Source organism: Akebia trifoliata, chromosome 10 (genome assembly GCF_017979445.1).
Source record: "Akebia trifoliata isolate Shusen 1 chromosome 10, ASM1797944v1, whole genome shotgun sequence".
NCBI lineage: Eukaryota > Viridiplantae > Streptophyta > Magnoliopsida > Ranunculales > Lardizabalaceae > Akebia > Akebia trifoliata.
This window is the reverse complement of record NC_141384.1, coordinates 29133592-29153592: the sequence shown is the minus strand read 5'-3', so window position 1 is coordinate 29153592 and position 20001 is coordinate 29133592. Positions and strand designations below refer to the sequence as shown.

The following is a 20001-nucleotide window of genomic DNA, read 5'->3' as shown; positions in this document are numbered from 1 at the left end:
CAAGCTCAGTCACATAAAGGCCAATGAGCTTGAGGGGGGAGTATCAATGATTATCCAAAACGCCACTAAAGCCATATGATTTATCCCAAACCAAAACTGTCTCGAGAGATTTTCCCTATATAATAAGAATGGATCCACCGATTATATTCATCGGGGAAATAACTCAAGTAGTGGTGTTTTGAGTTAATTTGGAAGTGTTTTTAGTAACCCTATGCGTGCTTGTGGGTATGAATTGATGCCATTTGTACAGAGTAAGCGACTCAAGGTATCAAGTAGCACATAGATCTCCATTCTAACATATTATTATATATGTAGACACGTGGGATTTAATGAGTTTAAGATGTAAATAGACTATGAAATAGGTTTTGAAAATATTTTTCTTTTGATAAATTGGTGACTCAAACTAGTCTAACGTTAGAGGTTAAAGTTAAGAAGGTTCAGTTGTGAAAGAAGGAAGGTGTTAGGCATCTTATCTCACCCACTTAATTGGTGGTTACTATGCACATAAAGCTCCGTTAAAACATTATTGTATACATTGCATTCTTTGAAGGTTTCATTATCATAGTATACATTGCATTCTTCCATGGTTTCATTATTGACAATCTTTGAGAAAATATCAACCTGATGTATGGACGAAGATCAGGATTCATGTAGTTAATCCGAAATCTTCATATGAGGTTTTGTTATTGTAGACATCGGAAATTTGCATCCTTGACTTGTCCTTTGTAGAGATCATGTTCTCCGTTAAACAGACAATTGAGAATTGGGATACAAGAGGAAAAACACTACAAAAATGTGCCACATAGACACCGAACTATAGGAACAGGACACCATTGTCAATCACTGAATCTTATTTTTTTGGTGGTACATTTTTAACAGTCCAACCAGCCTTTACTAAGTTAGTAAAAGATTTCACCATCCTTGAGCTAAACTTGTGGCATCCAAAACCATGAACCGATGCTTTACGGTTGTGGAGAACAAAATTCTATGAACTTTGAAGAAAAAATGTTATTTTTAACTCTTGAATTTTAAATTTAAATTTGGGAGTTCGATGGAAGTTTGGAGGCGATCCATTTTCAAAACCTAGAATCAAGCCCAAAACGAAATGTTTTTAAGGTATGTTTGATTGCACATGGAAAATAGGGTGGAAAATCAATTTTCATAAAAAATGACATTTTTCAAGTGTTTGATTGGACATGAAAATAGAAATTCATTTTCCACCCCATTTAAAAAATCCACTAAATCATGGATTTCACTTTCCCACCCATATTTTCCATCCTCAATTCTTCCTTACCACCACCACCATTACACTAACCTCGCCGTCGTCACCATCGCCATCCCCATCGAATCCGTCTTCGACTACCTTCTCTCTCTCTCTTCTTCTTTTTCTTCTTCTCCTTCTCCATCCCTCACCTCCTCCGCCACCACCACCACCACCACCACGTTCTCCCCCCATATCTTCCTCACTTACCTCCATCGCCGTCATCGTTGCCGCTTCCACCGTTGCCGTCGCCGCTGCAGCCACTGTCGTCGTCGCCGTCGCCGCCACCACCTTCTTCGCCACCGTCACCACATCCTTCCCCCTCCCTCTTCCTCGTCATCTTCTTCTTTCTCTCCCCCTCCTCTCATCTTTTTCCTCATTCTCCTCTTCTTCTTGTTTCTCATATTTTTTTCATGATTTTATCCAAGTGAAATCAAACAATGGAATTTGATTTTCCAACTCTACCTATTTTTCACAACTAATTTTCCATGGATTTCAAATTCCATGAAAAGTGATTTTCCATGCAATCAAACATACCCTTAAGAGTTTTTTTTTTTTCAGGGTTGTGTTGGATTGCCGTTTGGTAATCCATTTGAGTAAAACAGCCCTTAATGAGGCTTAAAATCTTACTAAGGAAAGAGTTTTTTTTCCACTTTTAACGGGGAATCCTCAAGGTATCCTCCCATATCAAAATATTTGCAGAGATCATGTTCATTAAACAAGGAATGGGTCCAATGATCTTGTAATCATGGTCTGACAGAGTGCAGACTACAAGTTGTGGATATGTTTCACAGAATAGTCTGTTGAACATTGATTTTCCAAGGAGTGCCACGTTGGAGTTTCAGGCTCACTGGGACTAAGCATCACAACTCAACCTGAATAGAGATGCTAGTCTTGAGATATTTCCCAAAATTGAGAAACCAACGTTTTGAAAATTTTCCATAAAATTGATTTTCTGAAAAAAAAACATTTTCAAGGCAATCCTAGACAATCCACAATTTAAGTTTCAAACCAACTAGTAATGACATAGAAGTCGATATGAAAATTATCGAAAGCTCAAACATGACATCTAATTGTGGGGTTCTTAAAATACGTACACACCTCCCGTTGTTGGATCCCATGTTTTAATAGTCAGTATTTCGTGTTTTTGGTGAGTCCAACCAATCCCAGTTACACTACCTTGATCTCTCATTTTCTACCAAAGCTGAGGAAACAAAAGACTGACTTGAACACAAAGATGTGAAATCCAAGCAAAATGAGAAACAAAAAAAGAGACCCCCAAAATCAACACCAGACCTGAAACCAGACACCCAAGCGGGGCAATTCAAAGAGACGAATTTAAAGAACTATCAGTAAATGTGTCCGGGAACATCGAGAAATTACCCATCTGACCTTGGAAGAAATTCATCTCATCGCCACCATGGAAATCTAGGAGTAGGTGCAATGACATATCTGAAGAATCATCCATCTCATTGGAGCAAGACGAGTCTGAACCCGCCATCACATCGTCCCTATCTGATCCACAGCTCCTGCAGTCCATGTCCTCATGTTGATCACTTGCCGTTGAAGCACCTATATTGACTGTTTTATCTTCTGTGGTGATCACTGAACCTAATCCATATTTTGTTACCGATGATGCCTGGGAGATGGTACTCTGACACGAAGTTGTATCTCGTCCGTCAAATCTTCGGAATGATTCTCCAACTTCAGAATTCCAGATTCGGAGAAAGTAGTCGTGATCGGGTTTTTCAGATGATGGGAGATTTGATTGGGATGATCCGAACAGTAAGGACTCCTTCGACAGCCGGGCCTCGGCCTCAAGCCTCGCACTCTCCCATTGTGCCATGTGGCGTGTAGAAGGGGACACAGATGATGGTGTGGTGGTGGTTAGACCAAAAGAGGGGGAGGAGGGAGTGTGGGTGAGTGGATCAAGACCCATGCAGCGGAGGCGTTTCTTCAAGTGAGTATTCCACAAGTTCTTGATCTCATTGTCAGTTCTTCCTGGTAGTTGGGCAGCAATGGCAGCCCACCTGAAAATTTGTGCACTCAGTTTTATTTTATTTATGTGAAAAATCGAAATGACAAAGAGAACAAAGATCGCACACACACAAAAACACAGCGATTGACATGGTTCAATAGTATGCCTACGTCCACGGATTAGATCAAGAACAATCACTGTTTTCTTTCAAGTTTTACAGCCCTAGAGATCTCTATTTATAAACCCGAGAGTAGAGAAAAAACAGAATACAAGACATTTACACAACAATTTATACAGTCTAACACTACAGTTTCTTGATTACAACTACCAAGTTGATTAGTAAATTAGCTAATAAAATTTGGCATGTATTATATCTCTCTCTACATTTCAGCTAAAAGTAGAAAATTGCAAACCACATGAATAACTTGAACGTAAACCAGGTAACTAAGGCACAAATAACTATGAAACACGATTGATTTGTATAGCCCCATGGCTCAAACAGCAATTTGGGGGCAAGTATTAGTCATAAAAGTGTGAAAAAAATGATGCAACAAAGATGGAAAAATCACACAGGACACAAGGATTTACATGGTTCGGCAGTGTGCCTACATCTATGGATCAGATCAAAATCCAATCACGATATTCTTTCAAGTTCACAGTCCTATATATCTCTAATAAAAATGAGAACAGAAAAAAATTTGTTTCCCTTACCCAATAAAGAAAATCTTAAATGACTTTCCAATAGAATACAAATGTTCCCCGCAAAAAATCGCATCAGGGGTGTTGCTCCCAAACCCCGCATGTGCTCAGTCGAGATGCTTGACCAGGACCTCTTTTCCGAAGTAGGGAGCTTGACCGGGACCCACTGTGCCTCAGAAAAGTCCCCTTTGATTTTACCTCTTGAAGCCATGCATCTTATGGACAATAGAGATCCTTAAAAAGACTCAAACTTGTTTCTAATCTTGACTATCTTTCTACAAAACGTTTATTACACATCATGTGCTGCCTGAGTGCACACTAAATGGTTCATCATAACAGACAAACTTTGTCCCCCCCCCCCAAAAAATAAAACATTACTGTTCAATACCACCCAAGCTTGGTTTTGTGGTGTAAATGTCTTGAGTTTTGTTGCGCTACACAAAGCTGTGGGGGTGAAGGGGGAAGCGCCCCCACCGGACATAGGGTACGAAAAGGGCAATCGTGTAATATTTTCTTAAGATTTTCTATTTTATTTTTTGAAGGGCGGGGGGTTCTGTTTTGAGGAGTTTTACTTTCTTTTGTAACTCTCGGTTATATAAATAGAGATCTCTATGGTTATAATATGTATGAGAAAATAGTGATTGTTGTTGTTCTATGGACGTAGACACACTACTGAACCACATAAATCCTTGCGTTTTGGAAATTTGAGTTATCTTTGCTATTTCGTATTTTTTCACATGTTCATCTATGGGTTACTCTTCTAACAACCAAAATTGTAATAATAGATGGCAATTTTGATCTACAAGGTTGCCTTATATCAATGTAACATTCCATGAGCCTCACAACCAAAGGTGATAAATTTTGGGGGTCTAACTCAAAATCAATTGGCAACGAATGGAGAGGCCTAAGAGTTTATTAGAAGAGAGTGAGAGAGAGACAAGGCAATGAGTGTAAGATGTGAGACTAAACTCAACAAAATGATCAAATACATAAATAATGAACCTGATCAAATTACGAAAACATCTAAACTACGGAATTTTTACTACGCCCTAATTCGTAAAAAAATAATAATTAAATGAAGCAATGGAGAACAAAAAACAAGATGCAATCACACACAATCACTCGATGATACTCAAGATTTGCTTGGCATGAACACAATGCACCATCAGCAGTTTGAATGTAGGGTCATGGATTAAGGATGATGGTATGGTAACACACTCAAATGTACCTGTTGCCTAGAAAACCATGAAGCTGAATAATTGTTTTCTCTTCCTCCAGAGTAAAAGAACCACGTTTAATATCTGGTCGTAGATAGTTCGTCCAACGAAGCCTACAACTTTTCCCACACCGAAGCAGTCCTGAAATAAAATAAAAAATAAGAAAAATTGAAAAATGCTGAACTGACTTTCGTTTGACACTGCACTGACGTGGCAGTGTAGGGAACCATAGATTTCCTGCCTTGTATCTCGCGAGAAGAAATCTATACTTCTCTCCTCACTGCCACAAACGAAGTCAGTTTAGAACGACTAAAATTTTTTAGAGAAACACTTTCGTAACTAACTTAGTAAGAAGTAGCTGAGCTCAAATGGATTACCAAATTAGCAATCCAACACCACAACCGACTGGGTCTCATGGAAAAAAAAAAAATCTAACTTGATCTGAAAATGGACGGCTATTGAACTCTCAACACAACTCCAAAAGTTAAAATTAATCTTTTTATAAGATTTTTTTTAATAAGTTCATAGAAATTTGTCCACAACATGATGAGCTCAACGACCCTTAGCAAGATTTCAAATCTTACCAAGTTAGTAAGGCTAGACTTACTCTTGAATTCATATCCATGCCTATTACTCTATTTAGCACTACAGACGAAATTAGGAAAATGCCTATTCGACAAATTGAAAAAAAAAAAAAACTCTATCGTAACTTCTGTCCACAGACACAAAGGCCCAAAAACAAACAAAAAGGGGCAATTACGCCCAACTGCAGCAAGGACCTGGAATTATAAATTAAAGCTTAAGAAGATCAGGAATTTCTCGTACAAAAAGCCATTCATCCTCACAGGAGAATCTGTATATTTGTAGTATTTTTTTAAAAAATAAAGGGTATTAAAGTTATTATAACCAACGCTCGAGTCGATTCGGACAACTCATGACGGTCAATGAACGAGTCGAAATCCGAGTTTGCAAGGAAAAACAAGACCAACATGCAGAAAACAACACACACAAAAAGAAAAATCTGAAACGAAAAGCAACACTCTTATCTTCTAAAAATAATTTAAAAATCCATTTTTGAGAGTAAAACAAGGTTCAGAAAGAGAAGCTTAAAGTTCTAAAACCTGTAAGTTAATGGCGGAAAAGAGAAACAAAGGTCAGAGAACCTGCATGTTTAGGGAGATGTCGCCAACTTCCATGGCCGTTCTTTTTGATGTATTCGACAAGGATCTCGTCTTCTTCTGGAGTCCAAGGGCCTTTCTTCAGTCCTTGCTTATCACAACAAGGAGATCTTCCCATGTTCTTTACTTTTCCCTCTTAAATGATTCAGAAACAGAGACAGAGAAAGAGATTTCTAAAGCTTCAAGCACAAAATTCTTGTCTCTTTATAACAGATCAGACACAGATGAAAAGATCGATCTACCAATCGATCAATCTTTCTCTATTCAAATCAAACCTCAGATCTTTAAATGCTTCTATTTATCTTCGAAAATCAAACCGAGTAAATATGGAAAATCTTTGATTTCTGAGTTTCTTATAGTGATTTTTCAAAATCGAACAGATATTGTAGAGAAGAGGGAATCCAATGCATTAATGGTGGATTCTTACTGTCAGAGTAGCATTAAAGAGAGGAATTAATGCTTGTGAAACATAAAACTTTCAGAGTTCTGATCGCCATGAAAATGGCGATTCTCTCTTCTAATCTTCCATTAAGGTTGTCGAAAAATTAGGGTTAGGGTTTTGAAGATTTCTGGAAAAATCAGACTTGAAGTTATATCTTTCCGTTCGTATGATATCTTCACCTTTCCTCTCTGTTTGGGTTCTGATGCTCTTTGTTCGTACAAGAAGCTTAAATAGAGTTCGAAATTTTGACTCTTTTTTACGTTTGAAATAAATGTCAAAGTCATGTCAAGTCAAAATTTAATGAAACAGACAGTAAATGACAAATATACCCATCAGTTTCATAAGATTTACAAATTTGTCTCTTCTTTGCATTTAAAGATGGAGTCAAAGCATGAAAGGACGATGTAGTTATGTCGTCGGCGTTTTTAATGGAAGTCAGAGATATTGTAATTAATTAGAAGACCTTATAGTTTTCTTCAATATCTTATACATCCTTCTCTAATCTATATTACGTGGCATTTATCATAATCTTTCACATCATTCGATGTGATCATGACCATCCAATCAATAGATTTCTATGAATTATGATGTATGTCGTATGTGGGGACCATATCTGCTTTCATGAAAGGGTAGTAGAGTAGCATTTAATACTACGAAACACCGTATCAAAATTATATTTTAAGCATTAAATGATTACGAAAAATGGGACTCATAAGTAAAATTTCAGAAAAGGACAATATTAAGTAAAAGAGACTGCTGTGCTGTCAATAGTATATCGATGTGAAGTTATTAACATATTCACTGTGCGTAGTACGCAATAAATAATTAAATTCAATCAACAATGTACACTATGAAGTAACGTACTCCACTATGCGTAGTACGCACATGTACTAAGTACTAACGTGCGCTGCACGTTGAATAGTTATTGCATTGGAGTCTATCTAAGGAAGTAACTGTACCCATCATACTCGTTTATATTGCCACGTGTCCATTTAAGAGTGAAAATGATTAATAAAAATCATGATTGTTATCCATAGTAGATATCTTAAGATCCACACATGTCAACTGGATAAGATGAAAATGAAGGATCCGTGACACACCATTATTACTAGCGGACCACACTCCCATTATCACAAGATAACACACTGATTTCAGAATTTTAATTTTAGTAAGATTTCAAATCTTACACGTGGATTTCTTAGATTTCAAACTAGCCTTGTACATTTCATGACAAAATTTTGATTTAAAAGGAAAATTAAGAATATATATATATATATATATATAATATATATATATATAGCTTGATCTCGGTGTTAGAAATAATCGACTATTAACTTCTAAAAATTTAAAATTAAAATTCAACAGTTAAAAAAATAAAAAATTAAATCAAGATGCGAGCTCATGACTCTAATCAGGCAAGAAGGACTTAATTTTATCATAACTTGCCTTAATTTAATCATTAAATGAATAATATTTTTCTAATTAGAAAGTCTTTATTCCGTCGATACTTGATTGACATAGCATGGATACAGAATCATAGATCTTTTTTCTTAGGATACACCACATCACATTATTTATGGGTATGTGTAATTGTGTATCCCGAGTAAAAAGAAAAATCTATGATTCTGTTGTGCAGTACTTGACCGGGTGAAGACTTTCTAATTAAAAAAATCAGCACTCATCTTAATTAGAGAGATTCTATTGCCGCACCAAAATTTTCTTATTTATAATAATAATAATAATAATAAATGGGGAATATAATAGCTGTTTGAAAGATAATAGCCGTTTTTGAAAGAATGTAAGAATAACTCCAATAGATGATAAATTAAAAAGAAAGTTGGGTTCTAAAAGATTGAGAAGAATGTGGACCCTTAAAAAGAATGCAAGGAGACGTAATAAAAGTAGAACCATACTTACAACGCAAGATCCCTTGATGGCTCATTATCAAAGTCTTGTCCCAAAGTGCATTCATATCCACTTTTATCATCTCAAATCCACATTATTATGAAACTTCCTATTCCAGATCCTACAACTAGAAATTTTCTTCATATGTTACAGATGCTCAAACCTTAATTTAACGCCTATTGGAACTGCTACATTTTCTCATATGAGATGAGATCAAACCTCTAATCTGATACATTTATTAAAAGTAGAACCATAATTAATTTCATGTGAGAATTGAAATCAACCCAAGCACAATTTTAACACCACCCGTTTCAGAAAAAGAGAAATATAAAAAAACCAAAAGTAGGGTATAAAAGACATTATTTGGGAATAAGGAGTTCAACATCCTTAACCAGACTCTTTAAACCAGAATGACCAGAGAAATGTTTAAATGGATCATTCTAACCATCAATATCATTCAGTAGGCCAAAACATATAATTTTTCTGGAAAAGTAGTCTCCAGGATGAACCTCACTAAGAGCAACTCCAACGCAAATAGGCATATATGCTAGGCATTTTAGTGTAGAGAGTGATTTTGCCTATTAAAGGGGTCTTCACTCCAACAGTACCGAAGCCAAAAAGACTCTCAACAAATTCAACTACAGTAAAATGTTTCACAACTGCCATCGTTTTTTACCTGTCAACAGATATAGAAAGATACTCTCTTCTTTAAATTCTCCCACTTTCTCTCCGAAATATTTCAAACTAGAGAGCCCGACCCCAAGTGCGTGGAGTACATTTGGAGGGCTCTGGTTCTATAAAATGGCAGTAGCGAGAAGATACAAGCCTGAGCCCTAGTGTGTCGGAGTTGCTCTAACAGATCACTTGACATCGATACAAATATGCACTGACCATAATTGTAAAGCACTATCATTTTTGTTTTGTTTTTAACCTCAAAGTTGCTTTGCAACATGACAAACCAACTGAGCTATGGATCTAACCACATAAAGTACTATCTAAAGACCAAGAGATGGTTCGTGGATATGAAATGTTACCCCGGTATGAAAATATGGTGCATATAACTTGGATGAACGGTACCTTAGATATAAATTAGACCCAAGAATATTTCAAAATCTTAAACCAAACAACATTAGATGGATTTTACAGATAAAATCCCATTATCCAAAACAAAGAGTAGTGCTTAGTGCAAAATATATTTAAGATGGGGCAAAAGCATGGAGAATGTAAAAGATAAACCAACAAAACAAATCCAATTCTCTGAGCTGTCGATCATTCTAAATATTCTTCTCATGACCCTACAAGTTTCAGTATTATGAAAATCTACGAACACTAAGTATAAAATAGAAAAGGTCACCACATGGATGAAGCAGAGGGTGTTCACCGAAGGTGTACCACAATCCGATTCCCACAACGCCCTTTCAAAATGCAGAATTAGATGCTTTCTCGAATGATGCAGCTTAGTTGGCTCAATCTGATATTAAGAAAATGTTAGAAGGCTATAACAAGCAGCATAATGCCATAACCAGTAATCTGTGTTTTATATATATATATATATATATATATATATATATATATATATATATATATATATATATTATTTCTTTTTCTTTTCATATGTAAGCTGACATTGAACCCAAAACCTCAAGGCCAATACACAATCATGTCTCGAAAAATTAAAATTCAACATGTTGACATATCAGTTGACCTTAGATTTGTAAAAGCATAGTTCAAAGTTTTGTGCCATCTTCAGTGGAACATTCTGGTTTTGGCCAAGACCGGAACAAAACATTGACCCCAAAACATCCACATGTTTCATATTGTTCAAAAATGCTTCAGTCAAGACTGTCTTGGTTTTTCTCATGACTGAAAACAAAATGATATTTTAATTTTGCATAAAAGCAGCAGATATGTAGAAAGTGGTATCTAGCTAAATGGTAATTCCAACTTCCAAGAACATAATTAATGGTACAAAATACAAATCATCATCATCATCATCATCTACGCCTTATCCAAAATAATGGGGGTGACATATTAGCCTAATGAAAAGGAAAAAAAAAAAAACTTGAAATTGACATGTATCTCAAGAAATGTAGTCTACAGTAAATCCAGCTCCCTAGAAAGTAGATGAAGGACAAACAAAATGAATTAAATGAAGTTTTTTTTTATAAATGCAGTTTTTGGCTAGGGAGAAACGGTAAAAGAAATAGGGAACTACTTTTGCCAAGTACATCTTTACTGTGGCCAGGGTTATTAAATGTTGCAGGCTATTTCAGCCAATAAAAATCGCTGCAATGCGTATATAATGACCTTATGGTAAAAAATATCCTTGATCATAGCATGTCCCAAGAAATAGGACTTATTTTAAGACAAGACCACTTCTTGTCTGCCAGTGTTTAGGTGGTATGCATACAAAATCTCCCTCCTCTTAAGTGCAAATACATGAAAGGAAGTGCATATTAAAAAGGTACTGGACATTAATTTATCATAGTGACACTACAAATTTTGATGTGCAACTTTTTTTGTGTCACCTTGTGGAAGTGTTCAAGTTGCTGCAGAGTTTTGACACAACAAAAACCTAAACAAAGTGTCCAGGTAAAACTGGTGCTGACAACGGAAATGCATTTAAAAAAAAATCATTAGATAATAAGGACTTCACAAACCAATATGTGCACGTAGTCAGATATTTACCTTTACTCACCCTTGTTGAGTGCATGGAGGGATTACTATTACAGGTCACCTGCAGTAAATAGCCTGGTCAATTTGAGGAGGAATTTGCTTTATTTCAGTCCCAAGTTCTTGTTCAATTCGATACCTGTTAGAAAACAAGAGATTATTTATAGCTAATTAGGAAATAAAAATAATAACTGACGACAAGAATCAGCTCTACAGATGTATCCCTTTATAATGACAGATGGGGAACAAGAAACATACAAGTTGAAGCGGTCCTCGTAGGTGATCAAATTCACAGCAAGCCCAAGATGGCCAAATCTTCCCGATCGACCAACCTATACGAGGGAAACTTGTACCCATCAGGAAAGAAGTCGCTATAAAGACTACATGTACAAACTGGATTTGACATACCCTGTGCAGATATGTTTCTGAGTTCTTAGGGAAATCGAAGTTTATAACGACATTGACTGCTTGAATGTCTATCCCCCTTGTGAACAGATCTGCCAAAACGAAAAAGTTTCAAAGATTAGAATCTACAATGCATCTTACTGTTGTCGTTTAGGATTTTTTCCAAGCAGCGAAATGGCCACAGCTTCGAGATTTTATCCTTGGAACAGAAATTCATGTAATAGCCAATAAGAGACACCTGACATGTTTGTGTTAAGGAAAAAAGTGCTTCTTAGGAAATAAGAAATGTCATCTGTCCAGTAACTTTCCTGGGAAGGACCACAACTTGAATGTTAATACTCTAATTGATGAACAGAGCCAGAGAACCAGAGTAGATCCAAAGTGTATGTCGGGAAATTGGAACATGTACAAAAGCTTCTACATACTTGGTGGAATCACACTACTGGTGGTGGTCAGAGAACAAGTAGGTTAGAAAACATGCATGAATAGCAACTTGAGGTGAAAATTCGTTCGGTCAAGATAACCAATTGTTTAGCATTTGGACTTTGGCAGCTCAATTGTGAAAAGTAACTCCCAAGAATGTCCCATGGCAAACACAATGGCGTGTCCAAGTGTTGGACACAAGCCCACACTCTCAAGAACAAAAGTTAAAAAACTTAGTTTAGTTTCTTTGTAGTATTATTTTCGATAACAATAATTTTAATATCTATTTTAAAAACATTTTTTTCCACGTTTTTTTTGGATAGGTATAGGGTTAGTGATTCGCAAATGAAGTTGGGTTCAAGCTGGTTAGAACCTAGGACATGGGAACAACACTCCAGGCGTCTTACCACTTGGCTAAGCTGCCACTTTTTTTTTTCTTTTTCTTTTTTCTCTATGGTTTATACCTGATATCTAACCTGCAGAACTTTAAAACTGTACCAATGAAAAAAATGGAAAAAATTGTACAGTCATGCCGGTGTCCTGCTTTTTGGGGATCAATGTGCCTGAGACTAACTTTTGGTCTTGGAAGCAGATATGTCTTTTTTAAATAGCAGATATGTAATATGTCAATGTTTACTATGATCTCCTTCACCAGAAAAGAATGAATAAACCGTGGTATGTAACTCTGTGAAAGTGAACGAGTAATTATGTATATTTCTCAAGATTAGCCAAAAAGAGTTAATATCCATATGAGACAAGTATAAATTACACATCATTTGAAATTCGGGCATAGCTAAAAGAATCAAAATATTCAAGTGTGCCTAATAAGCATTACCTGTAGCTGCAATGAAAAAACAATCTCAGGGATCTTACTTATCTTCAAAATAATTCACAATCATATCAGCTGTTGTTTTGAGCCTATATACATCTACTTTGTACACAAGCAATTGATATTGAGAAGTCTCGCAGTGGGAGAAGTTGGAGAGTATCATACCCGTACAAACAAGATTTCTGCATGCACCATTTCGGAAGTCATGAAAAACTCGGTTACGATGGTCTTGCAACATCTTAGCATGAATGTAGAAGCAAGAATAGCCAAGTTCTGTAATTTTCTTGGCCAACAGTTCCACTCGATTAACAGAGTTACAAAATATGATGGACTGGTTGATTTGAAGCTGGAAACAAAAAAATGGATTAAGAGAGACCATAAATTCACCACATCCATGAAAAGGGGAAATGAAAAATCATATGTATCAGTAGTTTAGGTCAAACCTTAGAAAAAAGAGTGTTTAAACAGTGGACCTTCTGTCTTTCTTCTACAAAAGCATAGTATTGTGTTATACCCTTGAGGGTAAGCTCGTCCATGAGATTAATGACATAAGGCTTATGTAGATATCTATCTTTGAAATCCTTGACAGTTACGGGAAATGTTGCTGAGAACAACAAAATCTGCCGATTTTCAGGTAGAAATCGAATCAGCTGCTCCACCGAAGGTTGAAACTCTGGAGACAAGAGTTTGTCAGCCTGGGAAACAAAAGCAGATGTTGTCAATCTTGCGAAGTGTACCTCACAAATCATAAAATGCATTGAAGGCTAGGAGAAAAAACAGAATCAGAAGTACATTAACTACTTCCATCTAAAAGCTATTTCTACCATTAATAAGAGATTTCAGTAATGGAAGGCTCAGCTTCTGAAGAATGAATGTGAGATATATGAACATCCCTGGTTCTAAGTTCTAACTGAGAGTGTATTTGCCGCAGGTATTTATATTATATTTACTCTCGAGCAAAAAGTCTCACAATTTCTATTACAGAAATGCTCATAGGAACTGCAAAAACATGTGTGTACAAAAGTACTGAAAAAGAAGCATAATAGTGAAACAAAACAAAAACACTTCCTCTCCAAACTATTCAAGGATGAAATAGAAGAAAACTCTATTTCACGTATATTGTATACTTCATCTTGAGAGAAAGATGCATAAACAAAGAATAAATATAATAAACATTGCAACGGGAAGATCAATATTATAATGCGAACCAAATCACAGTTTCTTACTTAGCAACCAAACCCATCACTTATCGAAGGGAAAAGAAATGAGTAACCCCTCTAGAATTGGATAAATATACCAAATTAAAAAGATTTAATAGAACCAAAATATTAGGATATTATACCTCATCCATGACAAGCATCGAGCAACTGCTCAAGTTGCAAATGCCCTTTTTTGCGAGGTCAAGAATTCTTCCAGGAGTCCCGACAAGTAAATGGACTGGCTGATATAATCGCATGATATCGTCTTTTAGACTGGTTCCTCCAGTGGTGACCATGACTTGAATATTCAAATGCTTCCCAAGCTCCTTACAGACTTGTGATGTCTGAAGCGCCAACTCTCGTGTTGGAACCAGTATAACAACTGCAGTGAGTACTAACCCTCAATTTAAAAGTAAAACGAAGGTGCCTACTTGCTAACTTGATTAAAGTCAGTAAGTGTTGAACTGGATTCAAAACCCGTCTTCACCTACTAATTACTGACACTAATCTCACTTGCCTAGCCAAAAAAAACATGATAGAAAACAAAAGAACTGCAGTGACACGTAGCATATAATTCACAAAGCCTTATCCCAACAATCTGGGGTCGGCTACTTACATATGTCAAATATTTTAATCTTTGGTAACATCTCAGAATTGGTCATAAATGGAAAGAAAATCATCAGTAACAAATATAATTAAATTAGCAAAACATTGAAGCACTTGTATATATGTTACTGAGATATACTCCAGAATGGGCGTATCATATCCATGTGAGAAACTTACATTTGAAGTGTATAAATTTTGTATACCTAAAATGTCAGAGCCGAATCCTTGGCATATATGAGTAACATAGCGAAGAATGGCTCTCAATGATAGCTTTCTATAGACCCAATTTTCAAAAAAATAAGATGCAAACTCAAAGTTAGTCCCTTATAATTAAAAAAGTTACATATATTTTTGGAAAGAAGCATTTATTTTTTGGAAGCTAGAGAAATTGGTAAGGTTTATAATGGAAAAAAAAAAATTAACAGTCAGGATTATAATCAAATTAATGTGACATCAATCACAATAGGAAAACATTAACAATTTCATTCAAGAAGAAAAGGAAAGATGGGGAGGCAGACAAAGCCTCCCATACATGGAAAAGGAAAGAAAGGGAAAAATACAACAATGCCAACAACTAACTACCTGAATTTGCTAACATAAGACCCCATTTGAACACAAAATCAGTAAAGAAAACACCCCTAAGCACAAAGCCCGCCTTGGACCAAAGGAATATGGGAGTCTTGACCTCCAATACACGGTATCTTGAATGTAATTCTCCTCGTCTTCAAAGTCTCCAATTCCGTTCTTTCTAGTTAGCCCCCCAGCAACCCGCAAACGGGAGCATAATAACACATAGAATCCTCCCTCAATCAGAGAAGACCACAATGACCCAACTTTGGAATGCCAATAATATAGACGATGGCCATGTCCAAGGATAACCCAATGCAGAAAAAACAAATGACCAAATCTCTCCGATGACCTCACAATGAACTAACAAGTGATTGGCGTTTCTCCATAATCGTTGCACATGGAGCAATAATTAACCAAGATTTTCCAATGCGGGATAAAATTTCCAATGGTGAGAATACTTCCAAGGGATGCTAACTGTAGCTAAAAAGGAGACCTTTGAAGGAATATGAGACTGCCTCATAAGAGCCTTTTTCTTTTTTTCTTTTTTATTTGGGGGGGGGGGGGGAGAAAGAGAGAGTAGAACGAACTTGTTGAGATCACACGACTTCTTCAAAACATGTTTGTCCTCCTCACCTGGAGATAGGGGGATGCCAGAGATGATCTCAATCATAGGAGCAATAGAATCAACCTCCTAGTCATTCGTATTACTTATTAAGCTCAAGTCCCACAAATTCCCCCCACCTCTATTACTGATAAAGCTAATAATCAGCTCCTTCCAGAAAAATTGAAGTAAGCTGGGATATTCAATCTTAAATGAATTAATTACGAATTGGTGGTAGTAATTCATATGGGTAGTATTTTTAGAAAAATATTAATGGTATTAGCTGTTATTAAAAACATATTCTTGAGACTAACGGATAAAATTTTAATAAAATAAATATTTCATACTGTTTTGGAAGATCATTTAAGGAGAACAACAGTCAGGCACAACAGATGGTAAGTAAATGCAATCATTCTATTTCTATCCAGCCTAGCCTACATGAACAAGAGGAGACAACTTTGGAAACTTAAGCCATGTTTTGGCGGACGCTTAGCTCTGTCCTGGGCTAAGACAAGAGCATGCCATCTGCTTCGCTCACAGGCTATTAAGGGACAACATGCAGACCTAGTAAGACTTCCTTACCTTGCAGCCGAAAATGCACTTAAGGTACAAAACAAAACCAGGCAATTAACTTAAAACATTCTTATTAAGTAAACAAACCCCACATAGATAATTGCACTCAAATGGTTGAGATCAGAACCTTGAATGACATTGTTATCTTGATCAATTTTTTCCAATGCAGGAATGCAAAATGCAGCCGTCTTCCCTGTCCCATTTTTAGCTCTAGCAAGAATATCACTTCCAGTTAAAGTGATTGGAATGCTTTCCTCCTGAATGGGAGAAGGTCTTTCAAAACCCTTCTCATATATTCCCATAAGCAGCTCGCGTTTTAGAAAATAATCTTCAAATTCATTTCCCTTGGTAGCAGTCACATCCTGGTACGAATGAATAAAAGATTATATCAGATCTTGTAAACACAAAATGCCATAAAAAGTGGTCCCAACTCCAAAAGTAAGGTCCAGATAAAATTGGAATTCCATAACTCAGAGTCACACACAAACACACACACTTTACCTTTTGAATAGATATTGGTACAAACATTGGATTTTTTTTAATTTGGATAGGCTACAAGCATAGGATTAAAAATCACCAATTTTTTGAAAATTCGCGATTAGTTTACGACTCCTTCGATTGGCTATTTAATCCCCTATTAATTCGCAAAGTTCTGAAGAAAAAAATCATGAACTTCGCGAAGTTAGAAGTTGGACAATATTATGGTTTAGTAACTTTGTTTAATATTATGTTTAGTGTATGAAATATACATTTTTATATTTTGCTATAATTAATCATATATTTTGGTTTCAATATTGCCGACATTTGCCGGTTTTAACTATTTTTTTCTCTTGTCAAATAATTCCCGAACTACAACTTTGACACTTTGGGTATAAGGAATAAACAAATGTAAAGTTACTTGATACATTATTTTCTGCCTTTACTTGCCCAAGAAAGCAGAATATCGTTATTTGAAATGTTAACTGATCAAATGACAGTCCCAAAAGATTCATAAGTTCAACCTCATGTATATAATAACTAAGCACGTATGAGTAACAGCACTTATACCTCTGTCCTGTAGCGTGTATCACTTGGTGGTATCTTTAGCTGTGCCTTCCAGTCTTGAGAACTATGAGGAAACAATGGAGGGGGGGAAAAAGAGCTCAATTCATGTATGCAGTAAGCCAACATAAATGTATCTGACTTGCTATAAACATAATGTTAAAGACAACATAATGGTGCAGCTACAAATATGAGAAATTTCAAAACAAAGTAATTAAAAAGTTATAAGATGACATCTGCAGGTTGAACTTATATCTGGTTGAATACATGTGTAGCATGCGCACAGTCACACACAAGTTATCAATTAGCACGACTATGCATTAAAAAATATGAAACTTTTTGACGTGTTTCCATCTAAGTAACATCTTGATATGCTCGACTTGTGCAACAATAAAGTAACAAATCTGTCAATTTTCTATTAAGTTTGACAGTTTTTGGGAAGGTTAAAACAAAGGATGATGCCAATGTCCTTTCAGACAAAAAAGAAGAAAACACCTTGTTTAACATATATGTTTTTTCTTGTTCTGATGATATCAACAACTGATATTTTTAATACTTCCTTCAAATTATAAAAAATAATAATAATAATAATAATTCTCCATCCCATTGCACTAATTAATCAGAGAGCTCAACCTTCCCATGCAGGAAAGAATATATACTAGACCAATAAATGATACATGCGCTTTGAAATATTAATTTTATGTGTTTGGAATAACATAGTATTGTTCCACTCCTTCTGATTGAATTGAAGTGACAAAGGATTGTCATTGGGAAGCAACACAATGTTATAATAGGTAAAATGTGCTCCTATTATGTGCTTTCTTAGGAAAGGTTAGAATAGAAAATATACACATATGGAATTCTTCCCACTTTTGAAAGGTCGGCACAGAACTGTGCAACCCAACCTTCTGCCCCTAAAAACCATAGTCACCAAGTCGGGGTTCGGGAATAAATGAGCAAGCAGGAAAAAATCAAGAGAAAATCGGGAAATAATCGAAATAGTGTTAAGACAATATATTTTTTCTACTAAGTGATGTTATCGTTTATATCATCAAATCCTATTTTAAACTTAAGAATAGATGGTCTTTGAAAAAACCCTTTTAAAATAGCTTGTTGAGCAAAAAATAAAAATCACAATTTTTTTTGTTTAAATAGCAATTTTTTCAAAATGTCGTGATTTAATCGCCAGTCTTTAAAATTGTGATTTAAACATGGTTTTTTGAAAAATTCGGTGACTTTGGTGACTACGCTAAAAACAACCCTTTCGTGTCCATCAATTATTTTATTGTTACAAAAAAAGGGCAATTGTCTGAAAATTTCACCTCCTTTGTGTTCTTTTTCCTTTTTTTCTCTTTATCACTTGGATGTTCACTGCACTATTTCCATTTAATCTAAACCAATCAAAATGGCTATCCCATGGATTCACATCAACAGAAATTTCCATCTGCAGACAATTAACGAAAATCCTAATGGCTCAAAATTTGCTTCTTTTTTCTTTTTTCTCCTGAGGTTCATTTGTCAATAAATTTATTTTCGCACGATAACGTCCCATATCTAACTTTTTGAGATCACCATTCCAACACTAAGGACACCTCAGCATTTCCAAAGTTGGAACTCATATATTTCAGAGTTCAATCTGGTTTTCATTCCTAATTCATTTCCCATGATAAGAAGTAAATGTTATTTCCTATTTTCATAAAGATGGGCATTAATTTACACAAAGACGATCCCACTGTTCAGAATAAACACAAATTTAAGTCGAATTTCATCTGAAAAAGGTCCTTTCCTTCCCTTTCCAAACCGAAGGTCAAGAACAAGAATTTGTACCTCGGATCGACTGATTCGGACTGGACAGTTTTCTCAACTTCATTGGCACCGGAATCAGTTCCAGTCGGATTCCTTCTCAACCATTGTTGCTGCTGTTGTTGTTGAAGTTGCTGATTTTGCTGAAATTGCTGCTGAGTCTGCGCAGGATTCCTCTGCACATACTGTTGTTGAGGGTTTCTAGGTTGAAAATTAGGGTTTGAATTAACATACCCGCCACGACCATTTCCGATCCCAGGAGGATACCTACCTCGCGGATTCATTGAATGATTGATAAAACCAAATGCAATTTTCGGATTTTAACACTAACAGATGTGAAATTGGCAGATACTAAAGGCTTAAAAACCAAAATCGACCTAACATATCTACGATTCCAAATGGATTTTTTAGCAGAATAGGTTCGATTTGAACATCATCGAAGCTCTAATCAGAAAGAAAGTCAGAAAATTAAGGGAATCGATAACCAAAAAAACAGAAGATCTGATGAACACTTCGGGGACTACGTGAGGATCATCTTGGTGCCCTAATCACAGAAAAATGCGAAGCGGTTTTGAGGGGGAGAGTTTTGTTTGAGATG

The 20001-nt window shown here is 35.9% G+C and overlaps 2 protein-coding genes across 3 annotated transcripts; both read right to left on the bottom strand.

The window, feature by feature from the left end:
• Nucleotides 1-2283: 2283 nt before the first annotated feature.
• LOC147393675 (transcription factor MYB17-like) lies at nucleotides 2284-7970 on the bottom strand. Its single transcript, XM_086455322.1, has 3 exons — nucleotides 6319-7970; nucleotides 5167-5296; nucleotides 2284-3291 (listed from the first exon to the last, which is right to left on the bottom strand). Exons 1-3 carry the CDS (start codon nucleotides 6449-6451, stop codon nucleotides 2586-2588), a joined length of 969 nt encoding a protein of 322 aa, XP_086311448.1. The 5' UTR covers nucleotides 6452-7970; the 3' UTR covers nucleotides 2284-2585.
• A 1812-nt stretch (nucleotides 7971-9782) lies between these two features.
• Nucleotides 9783-20001, bottom strand: RH8 (RNAhelicase-like 8). 2 transcript variants are annotated; one of them, XM_086455321.1, is made up of 10 exons: nucleotides 19428-20001; nucleotides 17607-17667; nucleotides 16687-16921; nucleotides 14353-14591; nucleotides 13454-13705; nucleotides 13176-13356; nucleotides 11762-11850; nucleotides 11612-11685; nucleotides 11379-11492; nucleotides 9783-10151 (listed from the first exon to the last, which is right to left on the bottom strand). In XM_086455321.1, the coding sequence occupies exons 1-9, from the start codon at nucleotides 19685-19687 to the stop codon at nucleotides 11414-11416; spliced, it is 1470 nt and encodes a 489-aa protein (XP_086311447.1). In that variant the 5' UTR covers nucleotides 19688-20001; the 3' UTR covers nucleotides 9783-10151; nucleotides 11379-11413. The 2 variants fall into 2 exon arrangements, with proteins under 2 accessions (XP_086311447.1, XP_086311445.1); XM_086455319.1 differs by having other exon boundaries at nucleotides 11369-11492; nucleotides 19428-20000.

Bases quoted from the DNA above. Each gene is read 5' to 3' on its own strand.
- LOC147393675 (XM_086455322.1), bottom strand. From the start codon at position 6,451: ATGGGAAGATCTCCTTGTTGTGATAAGCAAGGACTGAAGAAAGGCCCT. The intron at 5,297-6,318 runs GTTCTCTGACCT...ATTTTATTTCAG, and splicing joins ACATCTCCCTAAACATGCAG to GACTGCTTCGGTGTGGGAAA. The intron at 3,292-5,166 runs GTACATTTGAGT...ACAAATTTTCAG, and splicing joins CATGGTTTTCTAGGCAACAG to GTGGGCTGCCATTGCTGCCC.
- RH8 (XM_086455321.1), bottom strand. From the start codon at position 19,687: ATGAATCCGCGAGGTAGGTATCCTCCTGGGATCGGAAATGGTCGTGGC. The intron at 17,668-19,427 runs GTACAAATTCTT...GTTTCCTCATAG, and splicing joins TCCGAATCAGTCGATCCGAG to TTCTCAAGACTGGAAGGCAC. The intron at 13,706-14,352 runs GTATAATATCCT...TTTGTTTCCCAG, and splicing joins CGATGCTTGTCATGGATGAG to GCTGACAAACTCTTGTCTCC.